Source organism: Lynx rufus, unplaced genomic scaffold, assembly GCF_022079265.1.
Source record: "Lynx rufus isolate CCGP_SWC_20201006 ecotype Redwood Valley unplaced genomic scaffold, mLynRuf1.p SCAF_9, whole genome shotgun sequence".
NCBI lineage: Eukaryota > Metazoa > Chordata > Mammalia > Carnivora > Felidae > Lynx > Lynx rufus.
In genome coordinates, this window is record NW_025814897.1 from 104,271,494 (window position 1) to 104,295,592 (window position 24,099).

Consider the following 24,099-nt stretch of genomic DNA (forward strand, 5'->3'; position numbering starts at 1 on the left):
GGCAATGCTGCCATCTCCGCCTCACTTTCTCCCCTGTGTTCAGGGTCACACTTGGGGTTGGGGAGGAGAGAGAAGACTTCATTTAGAGAGAACACCGCTCTATTTGGTGTTTCGGTTTCTAAATGGCCTTCTCTTCCTTTTCAGCGTGCAGAAATATTCTCTGGAAGAGTAGTAAAGTGGCGTGTAGGTGCAGGAACCGTGCAGTAATCCCAGACACCTAGCGGGAGGGAACCCCAGAGAGAGGGTCAGCGGGGACCGCCCGCAGGACAGCGAAGCAGGACGGTGACCGGGGGAGTCCAAGGGACGTCCTGAAGCATTCGTTCCCCCTTCCTGTGAATACCGCGGTAATTGGGACCTCTGTGGCCCCGCCGGTGGTTGCAGAATAAAGCAGTGTATTTAATTCCCTCGAACAATGCACTGCGAGCCTCCCAGGGGGCTTTGCACAAGGGTTTGCAATGTGTGTCCTCGCTGGGACGCGGCTCTTCCTCGCAGCCTACAAGCTCCAGGATTTTACTCGCTTCTCGGAAAGCACCCGGATAACGAAAGCTGATCCTGAACGCTTGTTCTTGTTTTTAAATTATCAGGAAAAAGTTTTGTTGTCGCGCCCGAACAGGGACTTGAACCCTGGACCCTCAGATTAAAAGTCTGATGCTCTACCGACTGAGCTATCCGGGCTCACGGGAAGTTCCTCCCTTCGGTGCATGAAGACCCTGTTGTTTGCGCTGCGAGCTAACAGCACCGCCCAGAACGAGCTCCCGGATTCGTCCTTCGCGTGTGACTAATCCAATTCCGGCCCACGGACCCCGCGGGGACGGGAGGTAAAGAGGAGAGCATGCGGGGACGGTGTCAGGTCGTTCTTTGGCAGCTGAATGCAGATTTCTTAAATATAACAAAATAAAACGCGCCCCCTTTTAGAGACTCCTTGGCAAACATGAATCTTCAGTTCTGCAAAAGCCTGAAGAGAGAGGGGAAGCCATTGCTTCACTGCACACCCCCCCCCGCCCCCCCCACCCCGGCCCACGCTTGTCTTTGCCCTAAAAGCAAAGAGCACAGGCTCGGAGACCACGGTTCCGTGTTAAAGGTGGCAGGTGTCCCTTCTTCCGAGAAGCACCACTTTGCAGTCCCTTGTCCTCAGGTGCCCACCTCAAAAGAAGCGCGAAGCTGAGGAGCTGAAAGAGGCGACCAGGGCTCGGGAGAAAGCGCTAGCAGCCACCCTGGGCCCAGAGAGCGCGCCCCCGCCCCGCCCCCTCAGGCTCGGCCTCTGCGCACGCGCGCTCCGCCCTGCGGGGGCAAACCCGTCTCCCTTCACCAGGACACGCTATTTGCACATTACAGATCCCCTGCTACCTTTCGGTCCTCTGGGTCTTTACACACGTTCCCTCCAACTGGCATGCTACCTTCCTTTCACTCCTTCCCCCTCGCCTGTCAGTTTAACTGCCGTCCTCCCTGGGTAGCACCTTCTGGTGACCAGCACCATCCCTAGTCTTCTCCTTCCCTGCCCTTGTGGATCTGATGGGGAAAAAAACCAAACCCTGACCTTCAGAGGGAAAAATCATAAGATGGCCCACAGGACTGATAGGGAATTCCAGGCCCCGCCTGAAGACTCTCCTTCTGGGGTCTTCTTCCTGCCCCGCTTGCCTCGCAGCATATTGCCACTAATGCGGAAGTAGCAGACTATACATTGTCCCCCCATATGCTAATGCTGGTGGCTCGGATCTTCGGAGAGACCGTCTCCCCTGAGCCCATCGATGTAAATCAACCTCCGATCCTCCAAGCTCTCCGAGTGCCGCTTGGTTCTTCCGTCAGCGATCCAGCCTGGTTCCGTAACAGATCTACTACACCCCAAACCTTTGAGAGCCTCATAACCAGTGCTTTAATAGAGGAATATTCAAGTGCTTTGGCAACACAGATGGACAATTAGAACGCGGGCAGAGTAGAACGTGGTAGGGAAAAAAAAAGACATTAACTGGGTAGGTGGATGCCACCAGGGCAAGAATGGTGATTCAGGCAGACACCCTGTATTCTCTGAGCGTCTTGCTTGGATCCCAAGTACTTCCCGCAGAGATCCTGCTCTCCTCAGGCTGGAAACTGGGGAGGTCCACAGTGAAAGAGAGAGATTTTAAGAAATTGGCCCACAATTGTGGGAGCTGGCAAGTGCAAGGTGGGTAGGCCAACAGACTGGAAATTCCAGTAAGAGTTGATGTTGTAGTCTTGAGTTTAACTTCAGGAAGGCAGCAAGCTGGAAGCCCAGGCAGGTTTTCTATTTACCAGCTTGCAGACAGTGCCTTCTTCATCAGGAGACCCCGTTCTTAAAATCTTCAGATGACTGAACAGAGGCCCAGCCACATTCCAGAGCATCATCTGCTTTACTCGAAGTCTACTGATTTCCATGTTAATCACACCTAAACACCTTCACAGCAAGCAACATCAGGACTGGTGTTTGGCTAAACAACCGCAGCCTAGCCAAGGTGACCTCTAAAATTCCCTGTCACACATGCCAATGTACATCATGCAAACTCTCAACTACCCAATTTTTTAATACATCGTTTTCTTTTCCTTCTTTTTGACCATCATTAGGTTTCAAGAGTCCCTCATCAAAATGCATCCTTCCACCCAAGAACCCAAAGATGTGGGGGACAAAGCCCCTCATCAGCTAGCATATTGGCACAGATGAACAGAAAGGGGAGGGCATATAAATAGGTTCCAAAGCAGTATTTCTCCATGTTGCCTTTCATCACATCTAGGGTTTTTAGAATATGAGAACTGAATCACCATTCTCTCTCTCCATGTCCCAGCCTGGCACCCAGCCCAAAAGAAGCCATGCCTAAGTGTCTTTTGTTCCATTGCACTACCTTGAGTTGAGTGACTCATCATCTTAACAAGTTATATTAATAATAATAATGACGATCATCATCATCGTCATCATCCAGCCCAGAGCCTCCAAATTCCCCCCCTCCTCCACCCCCATCCCAGGCTAGTGTAAACAACTCTGGAAGCCTGGGTCAGGTTGGACGGTCTGATTCCCTGTGTTTCCTGGGAATCCCTGCTATGGCCTCCTCTGATGGTGATGGTCGCAAACCCATTTTGTGCACTTCGAGATTTTGAGAATAAGGAACTACCAGTCTGTTGTGCAAATCCGGATCATCCTGAGTAGTTTCTCAGTATAATTGCGGGGGCGCGGGGCGCAGGGGGCGCATCGAGTTCAGAGCATATGTATGTGTATGTGATGTCCAGCAGCGGTTTGTGATTTACCAAATAAAAATTTAGTTACATTTAAGTTTCTGGGAAACGAGTGTGTACTTCGTATGATCCACGCAGTATTTGGAACATGCTTATACTAAAAAACATTTGTCCTTTCTTTGAATTTCAAATTCAATTGCGTGTCCTGGAATTTGATTTGATAACCCTGCTGTAGACATGAACCAGAGAGGGCTGCCCATACCACCGCACCATCACCACCACCACCACCACCACCCAAAGCTGACCTAGGTGCTTGTTTCTGTTAAACCAGGTGGACCAAACCGAAATCGAAGGTTTCCTTGGCGGAGAGAGAAACGGGATGTCGGCATCCCCATCGAGCCCCGCGCGCCCCGCGCTCCGCGCCCCCGCGCGTGGCAGCTGCGTGGCCGTCAAGCCCCCTGCGGAGACCGGGCGCGCCAGGGGCTCCGACCCGCGGGGAAAGGTTCTACCTCCAGCAGCTCCCGGAACGTCGCTGGAAACAGGAAAGAAGAGAGAAGGCTAGACTGATCAAGCGAGAGCTGTGTAGGACGTGCGGAGAGCGTGGTCTCAGCCAGATCCAAGGTCAGGGAAGGGACCCTGACTTTAAACTGAGCAGTTTAAAAGCAACGACATAAAAAAAGGCCAGTCCCTCCGCGCCTACACCCCAAGCTCGTGTGCGTGGAGGATGCCCCCCAGGGTGGCAGCCTGGGATTCTTTCATTAGAAGACGTGTACTGCTCCCTGGAAAGGAGCTGCCACTGGCAGTGACCTCTAAAACCACTGCCGAAACCCGGGATCGAACCAGGGACCTTTAGATCTTCAGTCTAACGCTCTCCCAGCTGAGCTATTTCGGCAGCTTATAAAAGCTGTTTCCCGTATTTCCATAATAAAATAGTATTTGTTCCGTTGTCACAGAAGAGGTCAGAATAGATTCAGCTGGAGGTAAGCATCTAGCAAATATTATAGAGGTGATAAAGCAAAGCCTCCCCGTGTATAAGCTAGAAATGACAAATAATTTTACTTTTCTCAGTTGTTTGGACTCAAGAAACGTATGGAACTGAACAGGACGGCCATGTGTAAAATGTGACTCTTCAGTGTCACCTCCAGATGAGGTATGCGTAGAGTCGCGGCATCTGTATGTTAAAAGCATTGATTTGCCAAACCTAAGTCGTGAAAATATGCCTCCGTTTTTGTAACCCCACCTGGACATCTTTAAACTCTCAAATATACAGACACTGTCAAAACATGGGATTGGCTGAGACTCTCTCAAACTCTAAGAAGCAAGCTGTGGTTTAATAATATCTCCTAATAGGTTAATTTTATTCCACCTATTTCATAACTTTGCATCCCTAACATTCCCATATATAAAATTGAGCTAGCCCTAGCGCTAACTGAATCAGGCTCTCTGCAGAGGGGGCTCAGGACTGTGTACTTTGTAAATTGACCAGGTGAAATTTAATGTGCAGCCTCCCTCAGTCTCACAAAAACTATTACCAAGAGATCTACACTTTCAATCGCTTACCCAACCTCTTCATGGGGACATCCAGCTCAGAATGTCCAAAAATGAACCGTCTTTCCCTCTAAACTTACCTTTCTATCACCTTCTGTCTGCATTTCCCGAGGCAGAAAAACACAGTTTCTTCCCTCTCTGCTCGCCACCCATAATCAGACCCAAGTGCTGTTCATTCAAGTTCAGTAGTTCTGGACTCTCTCCACTTCTCTTCATCCTCACATCTTCCCCAACCTCTTCATTGATCTTCCCACCTGTAATTCACTTTCCACACTGGAACCCATCACCCTGCTTAAAAATCCTGCACAGGCTCCCTACTTGAGAGCAAAGATGAAGACTTCTTTCTTCAGATAGGATATAGCCTTCCAGAAGCCCCTTCCTCTCTCCAGCGCCAGATCAGTGCTTTCTCCTTGACTCTGAACTCCAGCGACTCACACAGCCACCCAAGCTCAGGATGCTTTCCTACACTGCTCTTCATCTTCGTCCACGCAGTGTTCTATACATTGCCCTTCCCTATTAAACCTGTGACTCTCATCTCAGATACATTCTCCTCCTTCTAGAATTCCTCTCTGACATGTCTCCGTCGCCCCCCCCGCCCCTGCAGGCTGGTGGCCCTTCTCCGGTGCTTTCACCAGCTCTTATTGCCTGTTTGTCAGAGCTCTTTCTCGCCACGTGTATCCTTAATGTATGTTACATAGCAGACTGGAGTCGATGCTGAAAGAGAAGGAAGAGAGAATGGAGAGAGAGATAGGGAAGAGAAGAGAGAGAGAAAGCAAGCCATATCTCAGGGCCAATTTTTTTTTTTAATGTTTTTATTATTTTTGAGAGACAGAGAGAGAGAAAGAGAGAGAGAGCATGACGGCGGAGGGACAGAGAGACGGGAACAAAGCTTCCAAAGCAGGCTCTGTACTGACATCAGAGAGCCCAAGGCAGGGCTTGAGTTCATGAACCCCGAGCCACTAGATCATGACCTGAGCTGAAGTCAGATGCTCAACCGGCTGAGCCACCCAGCCGCCCCCCCCCCCCGCCACTGGTTCTTTATTAACTTTTAAAATCACCTGGTTAAACTCAGATGTGATCTCTGCAAGGTTGTTTATAGGAGATTCTGAGCTCTTTAGTTCTTGCCTTGAAAGAGACCTCATCTGGCCACCCTGCCTCCGTGAACTGAAAAGGTAGTAGGGAGGAAGGTCTGAGGAGAATAGAACTACCCATTACTTTATGAGCTTGGAAGGGAAAACCATGAGCGGCTTGGAATGCTTCCCACAGGGCAGGGCAGATCACTGGGCAAAAGCTTTATAAACTTTTAGAAGCAAGCTCTAAATTTTGACAGCAATCTTAGAGTTTCACAGGGTATACACCTTATAGTGAAAAAATTCCAAAGAAGATTTTTCTACACCTCTTTTTAGGGTTGGTTTTCATTTATCTTGCTGAAAGTAGAGTAGGCCCTTGCAATGTGTGGGAACTCAGAGGTCCCTGACAAGTGTACTAATTTGTACTTTTGCTGGGTCATCATTTTGAAGCTTGAGTGTGGTAGACCCTTCGGGATCCACATCCCAGCCAATCAGGTCACAGTAGCCCATGAAAAGACTAAAGAAAGGATTGTTACTATGTTCCAGCTACATTTGCCCCTTTTGGATGAAATTGTGTAGCACAGTGCTATTCAAGATTGCCGGATGTAGGTCTCACAAGTGCAAGGGTCTACTGCAATGTTTTTAGCTTGCCAGAAAAAAACCTGCTAAGTTGCTGAATTACCTACCGTCAAGCCCGGCAGTGTGAATCAGGCAAATGACTTGAACAGATGAGTGGCCTTCCCAAGAACCAGGCTAGAACAATCCCTGGAGACACAGCTCATTTTTGTGGACTTGAGAGCCTTGGGAAATCAAGGAGCCTGGAGGCTGAACCTCAAGGCTGCTCTTTCCTGCAGATCGACCTCCAAGGTGGCACTCTCCACATCACTAAGCCTCTGCATAATATGACCTAATCCAGGAGGAAATGACTTAACTGCCAGCTGCCTTCCAACCCACTTTCTCTTAGGACACAAAGTTGTAGGAGGTCACAGACTCGGTGGTCAGACAACCCAGCTTTGGATTCGAATGACTGTGCCCAACCATGCGCTGTGTGACCTTGGGTGAATTTAGGGGTTTTTTTTGTGCCTTTTCCCAGTGCCTTTCTTCATATTCAACACGACGATTCTAACATTTACCTCTTAAAATTGTGTGTGACCCAGACAATGTTCAGAATCTCTAAGTCAGCCTGCTGGGCCCAGGAGCAGATGCCCAGTCACAGGGCAGGGCCCGAGCCTGCCCTGATGTGCAGCCTATCTGGGTCCTTTGATTCCTTTGCCCACCTCCCCCCTGCCCTGAACTTTACAGTGAAAACCTAACCAAGCCTTTTCACAGTCCTAATGCTCTCCAAGGCCTTTAAATCAACCCTCCATTGCTTACATTTCAAAGTACAGAATTGAATCCCTACATGAAACAGCTAAGAATCTGAGAATCTAAATGGGCAAGAGAAATTACATTCAAGAAAACTTTTATTTTTGGAGGTGAAACAGGCTCAACATCAAAAGCACTAGACACGATTCCCCTATAACCAAGGTGGGACTCTGACGGTTACATGCCATCGAAGAGGAAGGGCCTGTTGAAACTACTCTGCTGTCCACGGGCCCTTGAGAATGTTGCCAAATGCTTGGAACGCCTAGAAACCCGTGCCCCATTCTTCTTTCAATTTCTCGCAAAGATCAGCTGCCCGCTTCCCAAGAACGAACCAGCACTGGGTCAGTCCTCCAGGCCCTCCTCCACCACTGCTTCCCTGGTGGGAGTACAAGTGAATCAGACAAACGATATGACTTTTTAAAAATTATTTAATTTAGTAGTTTTCTTGGAAAAAAAAACAATAAGGCAAAAAAAAAAAAGAACGAAAATATATAGAGTTTTGTTTCAATGTGACTTCATTTCACCTGAAGGACTCAAAGCTTCTCCATTAGCAGGAATCTGACTGGGGATCAGGCTGGAAATGTAGTGCAGATGGTAAAGGAAGAAGGGGAGGGGCGGGGGGGATAAAGCAGAGCTGTTCAGTTTGGTTGAGGAATCCCCGCTCTGGCTGAAGTCCCTTGATTAGGTCACAGCCTTTACAGGCCTCCTTGCAAGAAGGCCCAGCGCAACCCCGCGCTTACAGTGGGAATCGGGGTCTTAGAGGAAACTCCCCGGCGGCTGCCCCTTTCTCAAGTGCATCACAGATAGGAAGGGAGGGATGGCGAGGAAGGAACAGAAGTACTAATTTGTCTAGTGTAAATCCCATTTCCGTGCAGGGATGGCTTCCTCTGGAATGATATTTCCCCCAGGACCCACACTGGCTGAGGCTCAGCAGTTAAGGAACAGAAACAAAAAACACTAACAAAAAGCATACAAGGAAGGCACCTCAATTTGTGATCCTCAACCAAGGGTGGGCTGCACAGGGGTAGATCTCTGAACAGGACAGCTAAAACAAATACAGAATACAAAATGAAGGAAGCCAAGGCCCGACAGGCGTGGTTCTCTCACCCACCCCAACATGACGGCACTTTCGGCCCCACGTCCTGGGAAGAAGTTTCTTTTGGGAATCAGCTGTGTATGCTGCGATTTGGGCAGAGGCGGAATTAAACTGGAAATCACCGTCCTCTCTACCCACGCTCTTCCTAACAGAAGAAGGAAAAAAGGCGGGAAGAGTTAGGATTTCATTTTTAAGAGTCAGGCAATCAGGAGAGCAGAATCTAGACAGCAGTGGGCAGGCACTCCATGACACAGACCAGGGATCGAGTCCCTGCTCAGTAACTGCCAGATGTGACCCTACACAGGTTCTGGATCTGCCTGCCCCTAAAAGACGGAAGACAGGGGAGGCCCCAGCCCACATCAGTGTGTCCAAGAGAGAGTCCCAGGGAGACAAATGATACCAAAAAACAAGATTCTTAATGGGAAGGAGGAAGATCAAACAAAAAAAATTAGATTTTTCTCTACATATATATAATATACAGGTATTTAACACATTATTCTAGAGGTGGCTCCAGTCCGTAGGGCTTGAGAGATGGTGAAAACTTTTGTTCCAAATTAAGTCCTTCTCTCAAATTCTGAAGGATGTCAGAATAGGGCAGGTAGTGCTTTGCTCCGCACGGGGGCCCAGACCCAAACTGGTATCGTGCTGAGAGAGAGGGAGATGGGGGTGGGGGCAAGAAAGGCAATGAAGGATGGGGGTGAGGAGGAATGGGGACGGCAAAGTGACTAGCGGTCTCTTCCATCCTGCTTTGTGTTCTCAGAAGTTCTCGGCCTGACGAAGTCCAGAAAACTCCCTTGTGAGGATAACGTGACCCTCCTACCAACCACCAAAGCAGCCTCCGGTCGCTGTCAAAGAGGGAGGACCGCAGAAGGGTATTTTACGCAAGATAGAAACTTCTAAGAATGTCACTCTGAATATTCCAACCTTACAGAACAAGCCCCCTCGCCAGCGTTCCGATACCGCAGTTACCTCTGGGTGGACACCCCATTAAACTGACCCCGTCTGTGACCCCGCCTCATAACGCCACGCCTAAGCTCCACTGCAGTCATTCACGATGCCTCCGTTGGTAAGTCTTATGTGCTTCCTCTTTGAAGGAACTTCTAAATTCAGCTCTTGCTCTGAACAGCACCAAAAATGCCCCTGAATCATAATCTCATGCGGACCTTGGCTGAGCAGGATACTACAGGGGAGGGTGAATGACGTCATCTTAAAATGGGGGCAGAGGGAGAAGGAAGAGTCGAGAGTACTGGACTTTGCAGAAGGGCTGTAACGCTAACTTTCAGCCACTCACCCTCCCCCTTACAAACATAGGTATCTAGTATGTCGATTTCAGTTTCAATCAGCTAAGGCAACCAGCCAATCACCACCACTGGTGTCTGCTTCTGGTGATTGATTTGGAAAAAATGATTGGTTAAGACAGACAAACTGGAGGAAAGCGCTTGGTAAGAGTCACAAATGCCAGCTTTCCCGCACATCCTCTGTCATCTTCTCCTTTGGATCCTCCTCCTGTTTGTTGCTGCCATTTCAGAAAATGTCCGGGCATGAGGTCCAGTCCTGTTTTTCTTTACATTCCCAGTATCCTCCCCTATAAATATGGGTTAACTCCTTGGTAACAGGGTCCTTCTTCCGCTCAAACCACAGTGCTTTATAGGGATCGTACGGTGTGCCTAAAGGGAAAGCGGGGGGAGAAAGCGGAATGAGAGCTGAAACACGCGAAGTGATTCTCCACGCATCAAGAAATAGAGTAGAAGGCAGGTTCGTTACCATCCTCGGTGGCTTTCATAGCTTCTGCTTCTCTCTTCTTCCTGGAAAGTCTTTGTTTTTCCTCCAGGCGCTGCTTCTCAGCATTGGCTTCATCCCAGCGCCCGTTTTCCATCAGTCTCTGGTCGGGCCGCAATCTGCTGTCTGTGGGGGCAGTGCCACTTTCCCAGGCATTGAGCGTGAGAGCGAGCTCTGAGAAGTAGTACATGTTTTCTGCGTTCTTCCTGCAAGTAAAGGATGGGGAAGAGAAACGGTGATGCCAGAGCCCAGGGCCTCGTTAAGGAGCAACGACCCAAAGACGACCTCCCCGAAGCCGTTCTACAGATGGACAGACTCTAGGACCAGGTCAGGCTCCCCTAGTTAAGAGACCCAGACTGGACCATCCCCCATCCCCTCCCCTAGCATCACTTGTGCCAGCAGTCTGCTGGGCTTGTGCTGTGCTCAGCGGAGATTAAGAAGAATGGAAGGGAACATTCTGCTAAGTGAACTTTCTTATTCCTATTTCCTTCGCTTTCTTTTTAACCTGTTCTGGGATAATCTTGCTGTTATTATACACTGGGTAAATGAGATGACAGGAGACAAATGGCCTCCGTCTTCATTCCGAATTCCCGTATATCATCTCAGAGACCTTTAGATGGCCACTGGGTCTCAGGCTAAATTGTTTTTTCTTTTAATGTTTTTTTAACATTTTTGAGAGAGTCAGAGCACAAGCGGGGGAGGGGCAGAGAGAGAGGGAGACACAGACTCTGAAGCAGGCTCCAGGCTCCAAGACATCAGCACAGAGCCGGATGCGGGGCTTAAACTCACAAACTGTGAGATCATGACCCGAGCGGAAGCTGGACACTCAACGGAATGAGCCACCCAAGCGCCCCTCAGGCTAAATTGTTAACAGGTGGTAGGCATCTTTCTCCTCCAGCCACTTCTGAAGAGGTTTGTTTGTTTGTTCTATTTTTGAGAGAGAGAGTGTGAGTGTGGGAGGGGCAGAGAGAGAAGGGGACAGAGAATCCCAAGCAGGCTCTGCACTGTCAGCACAGAGCCTGACGTGAGGCTCAAACTCACGAATGGTGAGATCATGATCCGAGCTGAAGTCACTCAACCGACTGAGCCACCTGCTTTTGAATAGTTTTGCTCTAAATTATAAATATTTCTTGGCAGATGTGACTTGCTTTGTTTCAGCTTTCCTGACAAGGCACACTACAACTCAAATCATACAATGACCACCTTCTGGTTATCTCTCCAAAAGTTCTGATTTCCCTGGCTGATCCCTCACATAATTCAGTGGGAAGGAAGGCAGAAATGCCATCAACACTGCTCCAAGGTTGAGGTCAAAGTGTTACCTGGAGAGCCGGGATATGGATACTCACGGTAAAGGGTTCCTTTTCCATAGCATGACCCTGCTTTCCTCTGCCTCATGGCCTCTCTGTCGAGCATCACCCCCATTTTCCCCAATGACTGGTTGTACTTTGAAACAATCCATTTTTTCATCCCATGTCCCCAGAAGGGCAAAGTGAACTTTTCCTGATGGATCGGTCACTTCCCCGGTCACCTGCAAGGGTGGGGAGCAGGGCTTTGGAGTACGGCAGTCGGCGTGATGTAGCTTACCTGACTATCCTGGCAAGCAAAGTCCTAGGGTAAATACTGGTTAAATCCTGCTATGGCAAACACCGTGGAGCCACCCAGATTATTTTGGTGTACTTTTTTGAGCTGTGTAAAATAAATGGCCATGAGCTGGGTTTCCTCATTTTGTGGTACAGGGATTTTTGTTGCAATGATATACGCAGGGAAAGGATCTGACTGGTACTCGGAATTATGGTATTTTCTTCTCCCTGGAAGTCAGACAGCCACAAGCAGATTTCATCCCCGACTCTTCTTCACTGTCCATCAAAACTCATGGCACAATTCCACTGTGGTGGTGACGCAAGACTCGCACTCAGACCTCACAGAGGTCAAACTGCCCATCCTTCTTCCTGAAATCCTTTTATTGGTCCTTCCTCTGTGCTTCCCATTTCCAATCTCTCATTGCTCTTGACTTTTCCTTTCTTACTCAATGTCTTTCCCAGAAAAGAAAGGATTTGGTTTGGTAATGCAATCTAGTCTCCCTTCTCGCTGACTTTCTCCTTTACCTCTCCTTCCCTGCCGCCCTCCCCCTCCCCCCACCCCTGCCAAATCACCACATACATATTTAGGAGATGTAGATATATGTATGTCAGACTGTCTATCCATCCATTATCTACACCAACCCCAAAGGAGCAGGCTTTCTAAGAGATACACGCTAAGGAAAAACATTTAAACTCAACTTTTCTTACCTTTCTTGCTACATCACGAGAGAAGTAGCTATAAGGAACAAATTTAAGATTGCACTTGTCGCCCGTCTTGTGATTCACAATATCAATTTCACCGGACTAGAAAACAAAAGGCATCATGGATTGATTTCATTTATTTATTTGTTTGTTTATTTAATGTTTACTTATTTTTGAGAGACAGAGAGAGGGGGTGAGCGGAGGAGAGGCAGAGACGATCCAAAGCGGGCTCTGTGCGTGCTGATAGCAGACAGCCCGATGCAGGACTTGAACTCATGAACCGTGAGATCATGACCTGAGCCAAAGTAGGTCACTTAACTGACTGAGCCACCCAGATGCCCCTTATTTATTTTTAATGTTTATTTATTTATTTTGAGGGAAAGAGAGTGTGCAAGCAGGGGAAGGGCGGTGAGAGGGGATCCCAAGCATGCTCCGTGCAGTCAGCACAGAGCCTGACACAGGACTTGATCTCACAAACCATAAGATCATGACCTGAGCCGAAATCAAGAGCCAGGCACTTAACTGACTGAGCCACCCAGGTGCCCATGGCTTGATTTTATCAGTCCCAGGGGATCTGAATGTCTGCTAGACCCCATGCCTCATAATTCCTCACTTTTCCATCTTACACTCTTGGACTCCATTGCTTATGGCTTCCGGTCTCAGCTGACCTGAGAAGCCACGGAACCTTGGTATTCAGAACCTTGGTATTCCAGGTTGGGATCAGGACCAAATGCCTTCTGGTTTTCTTTCAATTGTGTGTCACGTTAGGTGGCCTATGATATGCCCCTCAACACATATGCTGATATTCACATAACGGTTTGCCTTTTCCAAACCAGGCCCTTGTCAGCAAACTGACAAGTAATTAGATGTTATTTTAGTACAGTTCTTACACTTGTGTATTTTGTTAAATACTTTTCAATCTCTACATATTTGTCATGGGTCTCCAGTGATACAGTAACTCTTCGAGGACAATGTCTTATCTGATTTTGTATCCCCAAGACCTAGACTCTGCCTGGCAGTAAATGTCTGATGAATAACGAAAGGATGAAGAGTAGGAGCCATGTTTATTATTTTCCTGTACTTTCATAGTAGCCGACACAGTCCTGATAGAGCAGTCATTGAATGAATATTATAAACTGGTCATATACAAGTAAGAATTTGTGGTATAGAAACTCGGGAAGGTTGGGGTGGGGCTACTGGCTGAGAGCAATTCGTTGGGAGAGGTGGATAAATCAGGGGCAAGTTCAATCCGGGGCAAGTTCACATGCCCTGGACACTGCAAAGACGTACCTAAGAAGGTATTCTTCTGAACTTCAGTACACTTTGGGCACCTCTGCTTACCTGATCTATCCACAACTTGCCCACGATAATGTTGTGCACCGTTGTGGTAACTTTTTTCCAAGTGTAGTGGTGCCCAGTTGCATGGAAAATACAGTGGATGCTACCTGGAAACAGAGAGGTACACAAATTAAGCCAAATGTTAGGATAATAGCATCACTTTAGGTACAAATAATGGATTAACTTTCTTCTATTAATATTTCTTACTTTGAAAAGGAAAACAATAAACCAAAAAGGATTTATAATTTTTTTAAATGTTTATTTATTATTGAGAGACAGAGTGTGAGTGGAGGTGGGGGCAGGGGCGGGGGGCAGGCAGAGAGAGAAGGAGACACAGAATCTGAAGCAGGCTCCAGGCTCTAAGCTGTCAGCCCAAAGTGGGGCTCGAACTCACAAACCGCAAGATCATGACCAGAGCTGAAGTCAGATGCTTAACTGACTGAGCCACCCAGGTGCCGCTATAATCTTTTTTTTAAGTTTATTTATTTATTTTGAGAAAGAGAGAGCACAAGCAGGGGAGGGGCAGAGAGAGACAGGAAGAGAGAGATTCCCAAGTAGGCTCCACACTCGGTGCAAAGCCCAACACAGGGCTCAATCTCACGACCCTGAGATCATGATCTGAGCCAAAATCAAGAGTTGGATGCTTAACTGACTGAGCCACCCAGGAGCCCTAGGATTTATAACTGTCTTAAATACTGGAAGCACTGATTGATTTTTTTCACCTGATTTTTAAATTTATGAATAAAATACACCTAAATGATGACAAACGCTGATAACTGATAGAGCTTAGCTAGGAAGCAACATTCTGCAATTGTAGAAATAAAAATGAAAGCAAAAGCTCCAATTCTTTTTACCAACTCTGCCTGCCCAGACCATCTGCAAAATTGACAGGAACAGGTCCAATGTGCCCCAATATGAAAAATGAAATAGAATTGTGGAAAGGAGCACACACTGGTTGTCAGGACTGGGGGCCCTCTTGTTAGTCACTAGCTGTGTGACCATAAGCAAACCACTCTTCTAAAGGCCTTAGCAGTAAAGAAGGTGTAGTGGATGGAGAAGGGCTCTGGAGCCAGGAAGAACTGGATTCAATCCTGGCTCTACCACTCATTGGATGTGTGATCCTGGGTCGTGTAATAAAGAATTGGTCTGGTCTTCATCCATGGTTCCTGGGAGGGAACCTCTAAACCTTTGGAATTTCCTAAGTAATAGTAACGTCTGTGTTATTCATGGGGGCCCTGATAGTTTATGCCAAAGAGCCGACGTGGTGGACCCCTAGATGTCTTATGCTCAAGAGGAGGCCAGGCCAGAAAGGCCAACCATGTAATTAAGAGACTTGGGGCTTTGAATCACTTGAAATCAGCCAGACCCACACCCCCCCCCCCCAACCTCCTGGGAATGGTATTCCCTTCTCTGTAGGGAGGGAAGGAGGCCTAGATATTGAGTTCACTCATGTGGCTGATGGTTCAGTCATGCCTACCTAATGAAACCCTAATAAAATCTCTGGACAGCGAAGCTTGGTGCAGCTTCCTCGTTGGTGAACATATCAATGTGCCAGGAGGGCTACGTGCCTTGATTCCACAGGAGAAGGCATGGAAGTTTATGTTCACAACCCTTGCAGACCTTGCCTTATATGTCTCTTCATTTGGCTGGTCTTGATTTGTACCCTTTGTAATAAAACTGTAATGGTAAGAACAGCATTCCCCTGGGTTCTAAGTCATCTTGGCAAATTATAGAAACTGAAGCCAGTTGGTCAGAAGTACAGATGGCCTGGGGACCCCCAAATTCGTGGCTGGCATCTGGTGTGAGGGCAGTCTTGGTGGAGACTGTGCCCTTAACTTATGGGGTCTGCATGAATCTGGGAGGTTAGCAACAGAACTGCATGAGAGTATTGTGTCCTGGATAGGTTGTATAATTTCCCCAGGCCTCTGCTTTATAATCTGTAGACGGGATAAACAGACCTTGTTGTGCAGCAAATGTCTGTTTATTTGCCCAGTAAAATGCCTGAAACATCATGGGCACTCAGCAGATACAGTCTTCTCCTGTTCTTATGAGTTCATCTCAGACACCAAACCCAAAAGTGAGGTGAACAGAGGTGACTACAGATTCAAAACAATAAAAAAAAAAAAAATGGAAAGATACGCAACAGATATGTAGATCTTCACGTACGTGCTGCGAATATGGTCACTTATGGGAGCGGAGAACTCTAAGCTCCCTCTGCAGCCACTAACGAACAGAAGACTAATTATGTGTCTTTCTTGTACAAGAGACTAAAATAGCCCTGCTGGCTGCAGCAGCCATGATGACAATGACGCTAACGAGAACAGTAGCAGCCCTGCTGAGAGCACCTGCTGTGTCCCAGGCGGTAGGCTGAGCTACCGGTCTCTTCACACATGATCCCATTTCATCTCAACAGCCACCTCTCAAGTACCTGTGCTGCCCACACATCTCCTCAATCCCTCACTCAATACCTCTTCCACCACCCCTGCCGTCTAAAGCCACTGTCATCTCTTGCCTGAAGCCAACAACTTTGTTTTGGTCCCAGCTTCCACGTCGGTCACCTGATAGTCTCTGGTCAAAATGATCCGTGTCAAACATGTCCCATCAACGCTGTGTCAAATCTCTCCGTTTCTGCCCTCTGCAGTTAAAACAGGACTCACCCCCTTTCCCTGGTGTACAAAACCCGACAAGAGCCGGCCCCTGCCGGTCCCTCAGATCGCACTCTGAAGCTGCTGGCGGCCTTGGTGCTTCTCGAGCATGCTGTGTCTGCTCCCCTCTCAGGGCCTTTCTCTTTAAGGGGTTCCCTTGCTGGGACACTTGCCTGCAGATCTTCTTCTGGTTGCTTTCTTTTTATTAGTTAGGTCTCTGCTCCAATTGTCTCTTCAGAGACAATTTGTCTCTTCAGAGACCATTTCCTTGACGACCTTGTCCAAGAAAGCACAAACACACTTGTTTCTCCACCGTTAACCCCCGTCTCCACTTGCTCTATTTCTTCATGGAATCACCACTAGATAAAAATTAAATATTCACGGACAATAATTATTACGGAGGTGTTTTTGGTTACTTTTTTTGTCTGCTCAAGAAATGGATGCCAGCTAAGTGAGGGCAGAGTGGCTCTGCTCACCACAACACGCCCACAGCACCTAGAACCGTTTCTGGCATACCGTGGGCATTCAGATACCTGTGGACACTTCAGCTGCAGGCACTGTTCTCCCCTGCCTTTGTTTCTACTGCTGCTGGAACGGACTGCCACAAACTTTATGGCCTAAAACCACGCGGTTGTTAAACTGTTACAGTTCTGAAAGTCAGAAGTCTAAAATCAAGGTGTCGGAAGGGCTGCGTTCCCTCTGAAGACTCTATTAGAGATCCGTTTTCTTGCCTTTTCCAGCTACCTGAGGCCATCCGCATCCTCCAGGCTGTGGTATCTCTCTAGTACCACTCACACCTCTTGCTTCTGTTGCCACCGCCCCTGGTTCTCCAGCCTCCCTCTCATAGAAACCTCTGGGATTGTATTGGGCCTATAGGAATACTCCAGAATTATCTACCCATCTCAAAATCTTTCATTTAACCACACTGCAGCGTTCCTTTCACTATGAGCAGTCGTATAGTCACAGGTTCCAGGGGTTAGGATGTGGACATTATTCTGGGAGGAGGGAGCCTTATTCAGCCTATCATACCCCCATTTTACCAATGAAGACTCTGAGCCCAGAGAGAGAAAATAGTTTTTCCAAGGTCACACAGCTAGTGAACGCCAGAGCTGTGGATCAAAATAAGATCAGAGTATCTGTACTGCCTAGTACCATATCCTTGTGCCCCACCCTGTTGTTCTGCAGTGTCCCTTTCAGCTCCCAGGGATAGTGGGAAAACAAAGAAAGCCCCACGGGTGCCTTCCTTTATATAATATCTGTGTCTTGGAGACTTGGCAATAAATTAAAGATCTAAAAGTGGAGGTTCTTAAAATATTTGGAAAGGAAGATATCGCCACTTCAGAATGGTCAAGTAAAGGACTTCCATATTTCCTGTGCCTCAGGAAAATTAATTTTTTTCCAGTAAGATCGATTTAAGAACACTAGCAAAAAATTATCAGAATCAACTTCTTCAGAACTCTGGTAAAAAAAATGAGCTTTGTGGCATTTTAACTTGCCCTACTCCCATCCTCCTCTCCCCAGTTTGGCAGTAGCCTTAAAAACCAGTAGCCTTACAATCACGACAGACGTGAAAACCAGGAAGCAGCCTAGCAAACACTGGAGGGAGCAGATGGTATGAAGCTCCCCAAAAGCCTGATCTCCAAGAAACTGTCACTATCTGATCTGTCTGGTGGTTCCTCTTAAGTTCCCACTCCTAGGGTTCTGACCTGACTCAGCCCCTGCTCCCCTCAAACAGCCTTTTCCTAGTGGCGATGATCAAAACAACCAATGGCAATTGTTTAACACAGTGGCTGCCTCAGGCAGTGTTCACAATTGGGGCAGTTAATAAATAGTGGACCCAAATCCCAAATCTGATGAAAAACATTAATCTACATATCCAAGAGGTACGACAAACTCCAACAGGATAAACTCGAAGAGCACCACACCGAAACCCATCACAATCAAACTACTGAAAGACAAAATCTTCAAAGTGGTAAGAGAGAAGTGACACATCACATATAAATGACCCTCAATAAGATTATCAGAAACCTCAAAGGCCAAAGGCAGTGGGATGACATATCCAATAATGCTGAAGGAGAAAAAATTATCAAACCAAGAATTCTGTATCCAGCAAAACTATCCTTCATAAACAAAGAAAAACTTCAGACATTTCCAGACAAACAAAAACTGAAAAAATTCATAGCTGGCATACCTTCCCTTCAAGAAATATACCAAAGGAGGGCCCCCCCCAGATGGTTCAGTTGGTTGGGCATCCAACTTCGGCTCAGGTCATGATCTCACGGTTCTTGAGTTTGGGCCCTGTGTCAGCCTCTCTGCTGTCAGAACAGAGCCCACTTTGGATCCTCTGTCTCCCAATCTCTCTGCCCCTCCCCCACTTTCTTTCTCAAAAATAAATAAACATCGGGCACCTGGGTGGCTCAGTCAGTTGGGCGTCCAACATCAGCTCGGGTCATGATCCATGGATCGTGGGTTGAAGCCCCACATTGGGCTCTGTGCTGATGGCTAAGAGCCTGGAGCCTGTTTCAGATTCTGTGATTCTGTGTCTCCCTCTCTCTCTCTGCCCCTTTCCCATCTCTCTCTCTCTGTTTCTCTCTCAAAAATAAACATTGAAAAATTAAAACAATAATAATAAAAATAAATAAACATTTAAAAAAAGAGGAAGAAGAATGAAAGAAATACACCAAAGGAAGTCCTCCGGGCTGAGATGAAAGGGCACTGGACAGCAACTTAAATCTACTTTAGGGGCGCCTGGGTGGCGCAGTCGGTTAAGCGTCCGACTTCAGCCAGGTCACGATCTCGCGGTCCGTGAGTTCAAGCCCCGCATCAGGCTCTGGGCTGATGGCTCGGAGCCTGGAGCCTGTTTCCGATTCTGTGTCTCCCTCTCTCTCAGCCCCTCCCCCGTTCATGCTCTGTCTCTCTCTGTCCCAAAAATAAATAAACGTTGAAAAAAAAATTTTTTTTAAAAATCTACTTTATGAAGAGACTGGTAAAGATAACTATAATTAAACTATTAAAGAAGAAAAGAGTATGACTGTATTTTTTGCTGGCAACTCTTTTTTCCAATGCATGATTTAAAAGACACCTGCATAAAGCAACAGTTATAAAACTACACTGGGGGCATTTACTTTCGAGTGTCCCTTCTCTGTAAAGAGAGCTTTCCTACTGTTCTTCTTTTCTAATCTTATACTCTAATAAACTTTTGCCTGCTGCTAAAAACAAACCAAAAAAACCTATAATGATGGGATTATAATGTATAAAAGTCATAATTTACGTGAAAATAAAAGCACAAAGGAGGAAAGACATAATGGATCCAAATAGCTGCAAAGTTTTTGTACACTATTGAAATTAAATTGGTATCAATCTCAACAAGATGCTTAGATGTTAACTGTACTACCCAGGATAACCACTAGAAAAATACCTTTAAAAATATCGTAAAAGAAACACGGGAATTAACATGGTAAATTGAAAAATATCTATTTAACACAAAATAAGGAATTAAAAAGGAAGACAGGAACAAAAAAGACAGAGGATATATAGAAAAAAAAAAAAGCCAAAATAGCAGATGTAAATCCTACCTAATCAATAATTATATTAATTATAAGTAATCACTCTAATCAAAGAGTAGAAATTGGAAGAATGGATAAAATATATCAGGGGGATTTTTTTTTTTTTTACTAATGTGTCATTCAGGAGCAAATTCAGGGTCCATGGAGCCCAGTAGTGTGTCACTGATGCAGAGATCAACAGGCTGAGTTGAGTTGTTTCATTCATATTCCCAAATTGTGGTTCTTCTTGGGTTAGAGAGCTCCAAAACTACAAAATAAAACCCACTTAAATGTGTCTCTTTAGGGGCACCTGCCTGGCTCAGTCGGTGGTCATGATCTCGGGGTCATGAGTTCGAGCCTCACGATGGGTGTAGAGATTACTTAAAAATAAAAATCTTAACATAAATGTGTCTCAACATTAACGCTACCACCTGGTTCCAGTGCCCTGGCACTTGATGAGCAGATTCACATGTATCCTCTGCCACTATCTTCATCATTTTGTACACTTCCGATATGTTTTCCAGAAGCGTTCTTCTTTCCAGACTTTTCTACCCTACTTCACAAGGAGACTCAGACTTTCTGCCACCACCTCAAAAACCGTCTGTCTGCTTACTCTCTCACAACTCTGCCCATAAATCGTTCTTCAGTGACAGCTACTGGCTTAACAATTTACCCTAGGGGAGTCGAGTGCCACTGCAGATGCGAAAATTTCACTGCAGGATTCTCCTTCCAATTCACTGATCCAAAAATGTTAAATACAGCCATCCCCAAGGCCAATGTCTGGAAATCCCACTCTCTGTACTTCAGTTTCCGGTCACTATGTCAATTCTTTGTTCAGTCTCCCCATGAAGGCTGGGATCTTTGTTTTGCTCACTTATACTTCCCGCCTGGTCCATGGTGGGTACTCAGTATCTAATGGATGAAGGAACTTAAGGCAACAGCACATCCTGGTGACCTGAATCCTTAAATAACCATAGGAATGGAATCCTTTCAAAGGTAATTTTTGACTCTAAAAAATTAGATCCACCACATATATCATATTCAAATATTTACCCCTCAAAGGACTCCAGATTAGACCACTGGTGGTCCAGATTAGACCATTTTACTGCTATTTATTAGATTTATTGCTACTTTAAAAAATGAATACAACCCTCCTTAGAATTAAATATAACCTGTCCCTTTGGAGATCCTCACCAGGCCTCTGAAACTCTTCTCCATGGGGGGAACGTCGTATTGCAATAGGACCACTAATATCCTAGTTGTGCAAATTAGGTAAGAATATCCCAAGCATTTACTACCCTCAACCTAATACTTGTGAAATTATTAGCATCAAAGACAATTAAGCAATTGGAACCGTTTTCAGGGCCTTGGTAAATAAACATTAAGAACAAAATCATCGTCACCTTTTCATCTAAGATCTTTTTGCATATTAACCATGAAGCGGTAAAGCTAACATTCCATTTTCTTTTCTCCTTTCAATATATTCCCAACGTTTCTGGGTTTGGTCTCTGGCTACTTTCTAGTTTCTAGGAAATTTCTATACCTGCTATATTTTGTATTTCTGAGAGAAAGGGGAATTTACTAAAGAAGACAACTCTAGCCACGTGCTACGGCTAGGCCTCATGGAAGACTAGAACCAGGAAATGGAAGGCCACCAGGAGCTCAGGCAGTTCCTGGCAGCTCTGTTTCTAGGGAGGTACTACTTGGTTTCTCTCTTTCCGCTCGTGTTTCTTTTCCGGCACTCACTCTTCTGGACACACACGGCCAAATGTGGCTACTCTGGTTCAAGTGAGCGTCGGAGAATCTCTAGGGCGCTTTGTGAACAATCTCATTTCCCCTAAAGTGTAGAGACTCTCCAACACTGCAAATCAGGATGCCTATTCCCAGGCCTGATCTTTCTGATCTCGGTGCAAAATTAACTTATAATCCAGTAAGATCTTTTAAAACAAAGTTTCATCCTACCTGGAGTTCGGCCAATACATCAATGATACCTAACCCTTCCGGTGGTGAAGAGAGAGGGGAGAAAGGAGAGGAAAAGGGGAGGGACCGTCTGAGACCTAACCTTGCAGTCACAAGACTTCTGATTTACTGAGTAAATGGACTGGTATGAAGTACATTGCCAGTGTAACACAGGAAACAACACTGGCTGATAGAAAAGGCGTTAAGCATGCGCTAGAATATGTATTCTAAAACAGTGCTTAAAGATTTACTAAATATAGCTAAGAAGATAAAGAATTCATGCCTGGATGGATCCTTAAAGAGCCTCCTGGCTCCTCACTCATTTGATAGCTGAGAAGTCAAACGAGCTGCCCAGAGCTAGAGAGGATGGTTCAGTGCCCAAATCAGACTTTCAGTCTCCTGACTCCTAAGCCAGGGACCGCTTCCATCATGCCAGAAAATCTTTCCCTCCTGGAGGACTAATTCTTACAAGGATGGCGGCCTTACCGAGGGGCATAATGGAGAGGTATTTGCCTCGGAACTTGCTGGTGATTTTGATTTCCTGACGCAATGTCCAGCCATTTTTGGACTCGGCATGGTGTGCAGCAGCAGGGGGATGATGACTCACCTTGAAGAAATCAGTGGTTCAAATTAAAGAAGAAAGGAGAAGGAAAAGATGCTGCCTACGAACTGGTGATAAACACCCCGAATTCACACTTGACATTTTTATCCCCACAACAGTAGGTGAATACCAGGGCCTCCAGTGTTGAAGCCCTGAAGGAAAAGAGACGGCAGTCTGGGATGACAGGGACCAAATTTCTGCAAATAGGACACCCAGGGGGATCAACTGAAAAGTCACCCCTTTCTTCAAAAAGTAAACGCATCACAGTCCCGAGGCTCCTTTACCTGCTCACAGAGGGATCGGTACCCGTTCTCCTCTAATCGGTCCAGCTCGAAGGTTTCCCCAAGGAGTGGGTTGAATGGCTTGCTGGTACGGAAGACAGTAGTGGAGTAGGAGGACACGGTGAAAGCTGCAACATAACAGAGCTGTTCTAGAGAGTTCTCACATTTTGCAGCTCGGTCTAACAGCTCGTGGTATTCCAGATCTTCAGTAAGGCGCTGAAGCATGGATAAGGGCTCGTTAAAGTTCACCTGTCAGGAAAAGAACAGATATAAAAACTTTGCCCACACATCCATAAGAGACCGTTTCATTGTTTTGCAGGTGGAGAGACATATCAAGATGTCAAGATGATAAAGCAAATCACTGGGAAGAGAAGAGGCCTTTGCTCAGGAGACCAGCTCTGAGATCTAACCTACAAGCAACCCTCTCTCCCTGGTCGACTGACCCTGTCAATGAGCAAGATACATTACTGTTTTCATTCATTTCACTAACTGTATGCTCTTTGAGATGGGAACCGTGCCTCTCTGTTCATCATTGCATAGCCATAAGCTATCGATGCCTCACCCACGGGAAACGGTCATCAAATAAGTACAGAAGGAATGAATCAAAGAGGAAATGTATTTTAGCACAAGTATACCCAGAGAGGAAGTGAGGTATTTAAAATTCTTGAGGGTGAAAAGAGAGGCTGATAAATTATAATTACAGGCACGTCCTGACTGGTGAAAAGAAAACATTACAAAAGTTAGCTTCTACACCCCAGAGGAGATGATTGTGAATTATTGATTGAGTTCTACATCAGGCTAGGATTCTGATTTCTTCCCTGAGGCCGGACAGTCGTGTTGTGGACCGGCGTGCTCATCATGGAGGCTGACAGGGGACTGAGTGTTTCTGCCTTTCAAGTTTTAGAGCCAACTTAGGACTTTCAACCACAGGATCAAGTGTGTGTGTGTGTGCGTGTGTGTGTGTGCGCGTGCGCGCGCGTTTCTGTCAGGAGGAAGATATTCATTCATTCACTTATGCATTCCACAAATATTTACTGAGCCCTCATGTGTTCCAGACCCTGTATTACCCACTAGGTACGGAGAGAAGTGAACAAAAGAGACACTGTCTCTCCATCCCCGCAGGAGTTAACTTCTAAACTAACCATTTGGAATTTAAGATGACTTTACTACTTAAAAAATTACTGTAAAAACAGGTTAGGTTCCCAGGCTACCCCATAAAGCTGATTTAGCTTTATAATACAGCAATATCACTGAACAAGTGACATTAGCCTCAGTTCTGAATCCAGAGAAGACAGGAAGGAAGAAAGCAACTCCCTTTTCACTGGGAGCCGGCCTAGAGCAATATTTCAGTTAAAACAAAAACACTTCTCTTTCCTATGCTCTTTTTCTCTATTTTTGTATTCTGTATTT

The 24,099-nt window shown here is 46.4% G+C and overlaps 1 protein-coding gene and 2 non-coding genes across 3 annotated transcripts in view; all 3 read right to left on the minus strand.

Moving 5' to 3' along the window:
• Nucleotides 1-602: 602 nt before the first annotated feature.
• TRNAK-UUU (transfer RNA lysine (anticodon UUU)) lies at nt 603-675 on the minus strand. The gene has a single exon. It is a non-coding gene; the product is annotated as a tRNA-Lys (tRNA).
• Nucleotides 676-3,999: 3,324 nt separating this feature from the next.
• On the minus strand, nt 4,000-4,072 carry TRNAF-GAA (transfer RNA phenylalanine (anticodon GAA)). Its single transcript has one exon. It is a non-coding gene; the product is annotated as a tRNA-Phe (tRNA).
• A 4,243-nt stretch (nt 4,073-8,315) lies between these two features.
• OSBP (oxysterol binding protein) overlaps nt 8,316-24,099 on the minus strand; it is a 34,829-nt gene continuing 19,045 nt past the window's right edge. Inside the window, exons 8-14 of the mRNA XM_047070718.1 lie at nt 22,693-22,938; nt 22,294-22,414; nt 13,662-13,765; nt 12,327-12,422; nt 11,385-11,566; nt 10,024-10,244; nt 8,316-9,926 (exon numbers count right to left, since the gene is read on the minus strand). Of these exons, the coding sequence (XP_046926674.1) occupies nt 9,784-9,926; nt 10,024-10,244; nt 11,385-11,566; nt 12,327-12,422; nt 13,662-13,765; nt 22,294-22,414; nt 22,693-22,938 (1,113 nt within the window). The 3' untranslated portion in view covers nt 8,316-9,783. The remainder of the gene's footprint in view (nt 9,927-10,023; nt 10,245-11,384; nt 11,567-12,326; nt 12,423-13,661; nt 13,766-22,293; nt 22,415-22,692; nt 22,939-24,099) is intronic.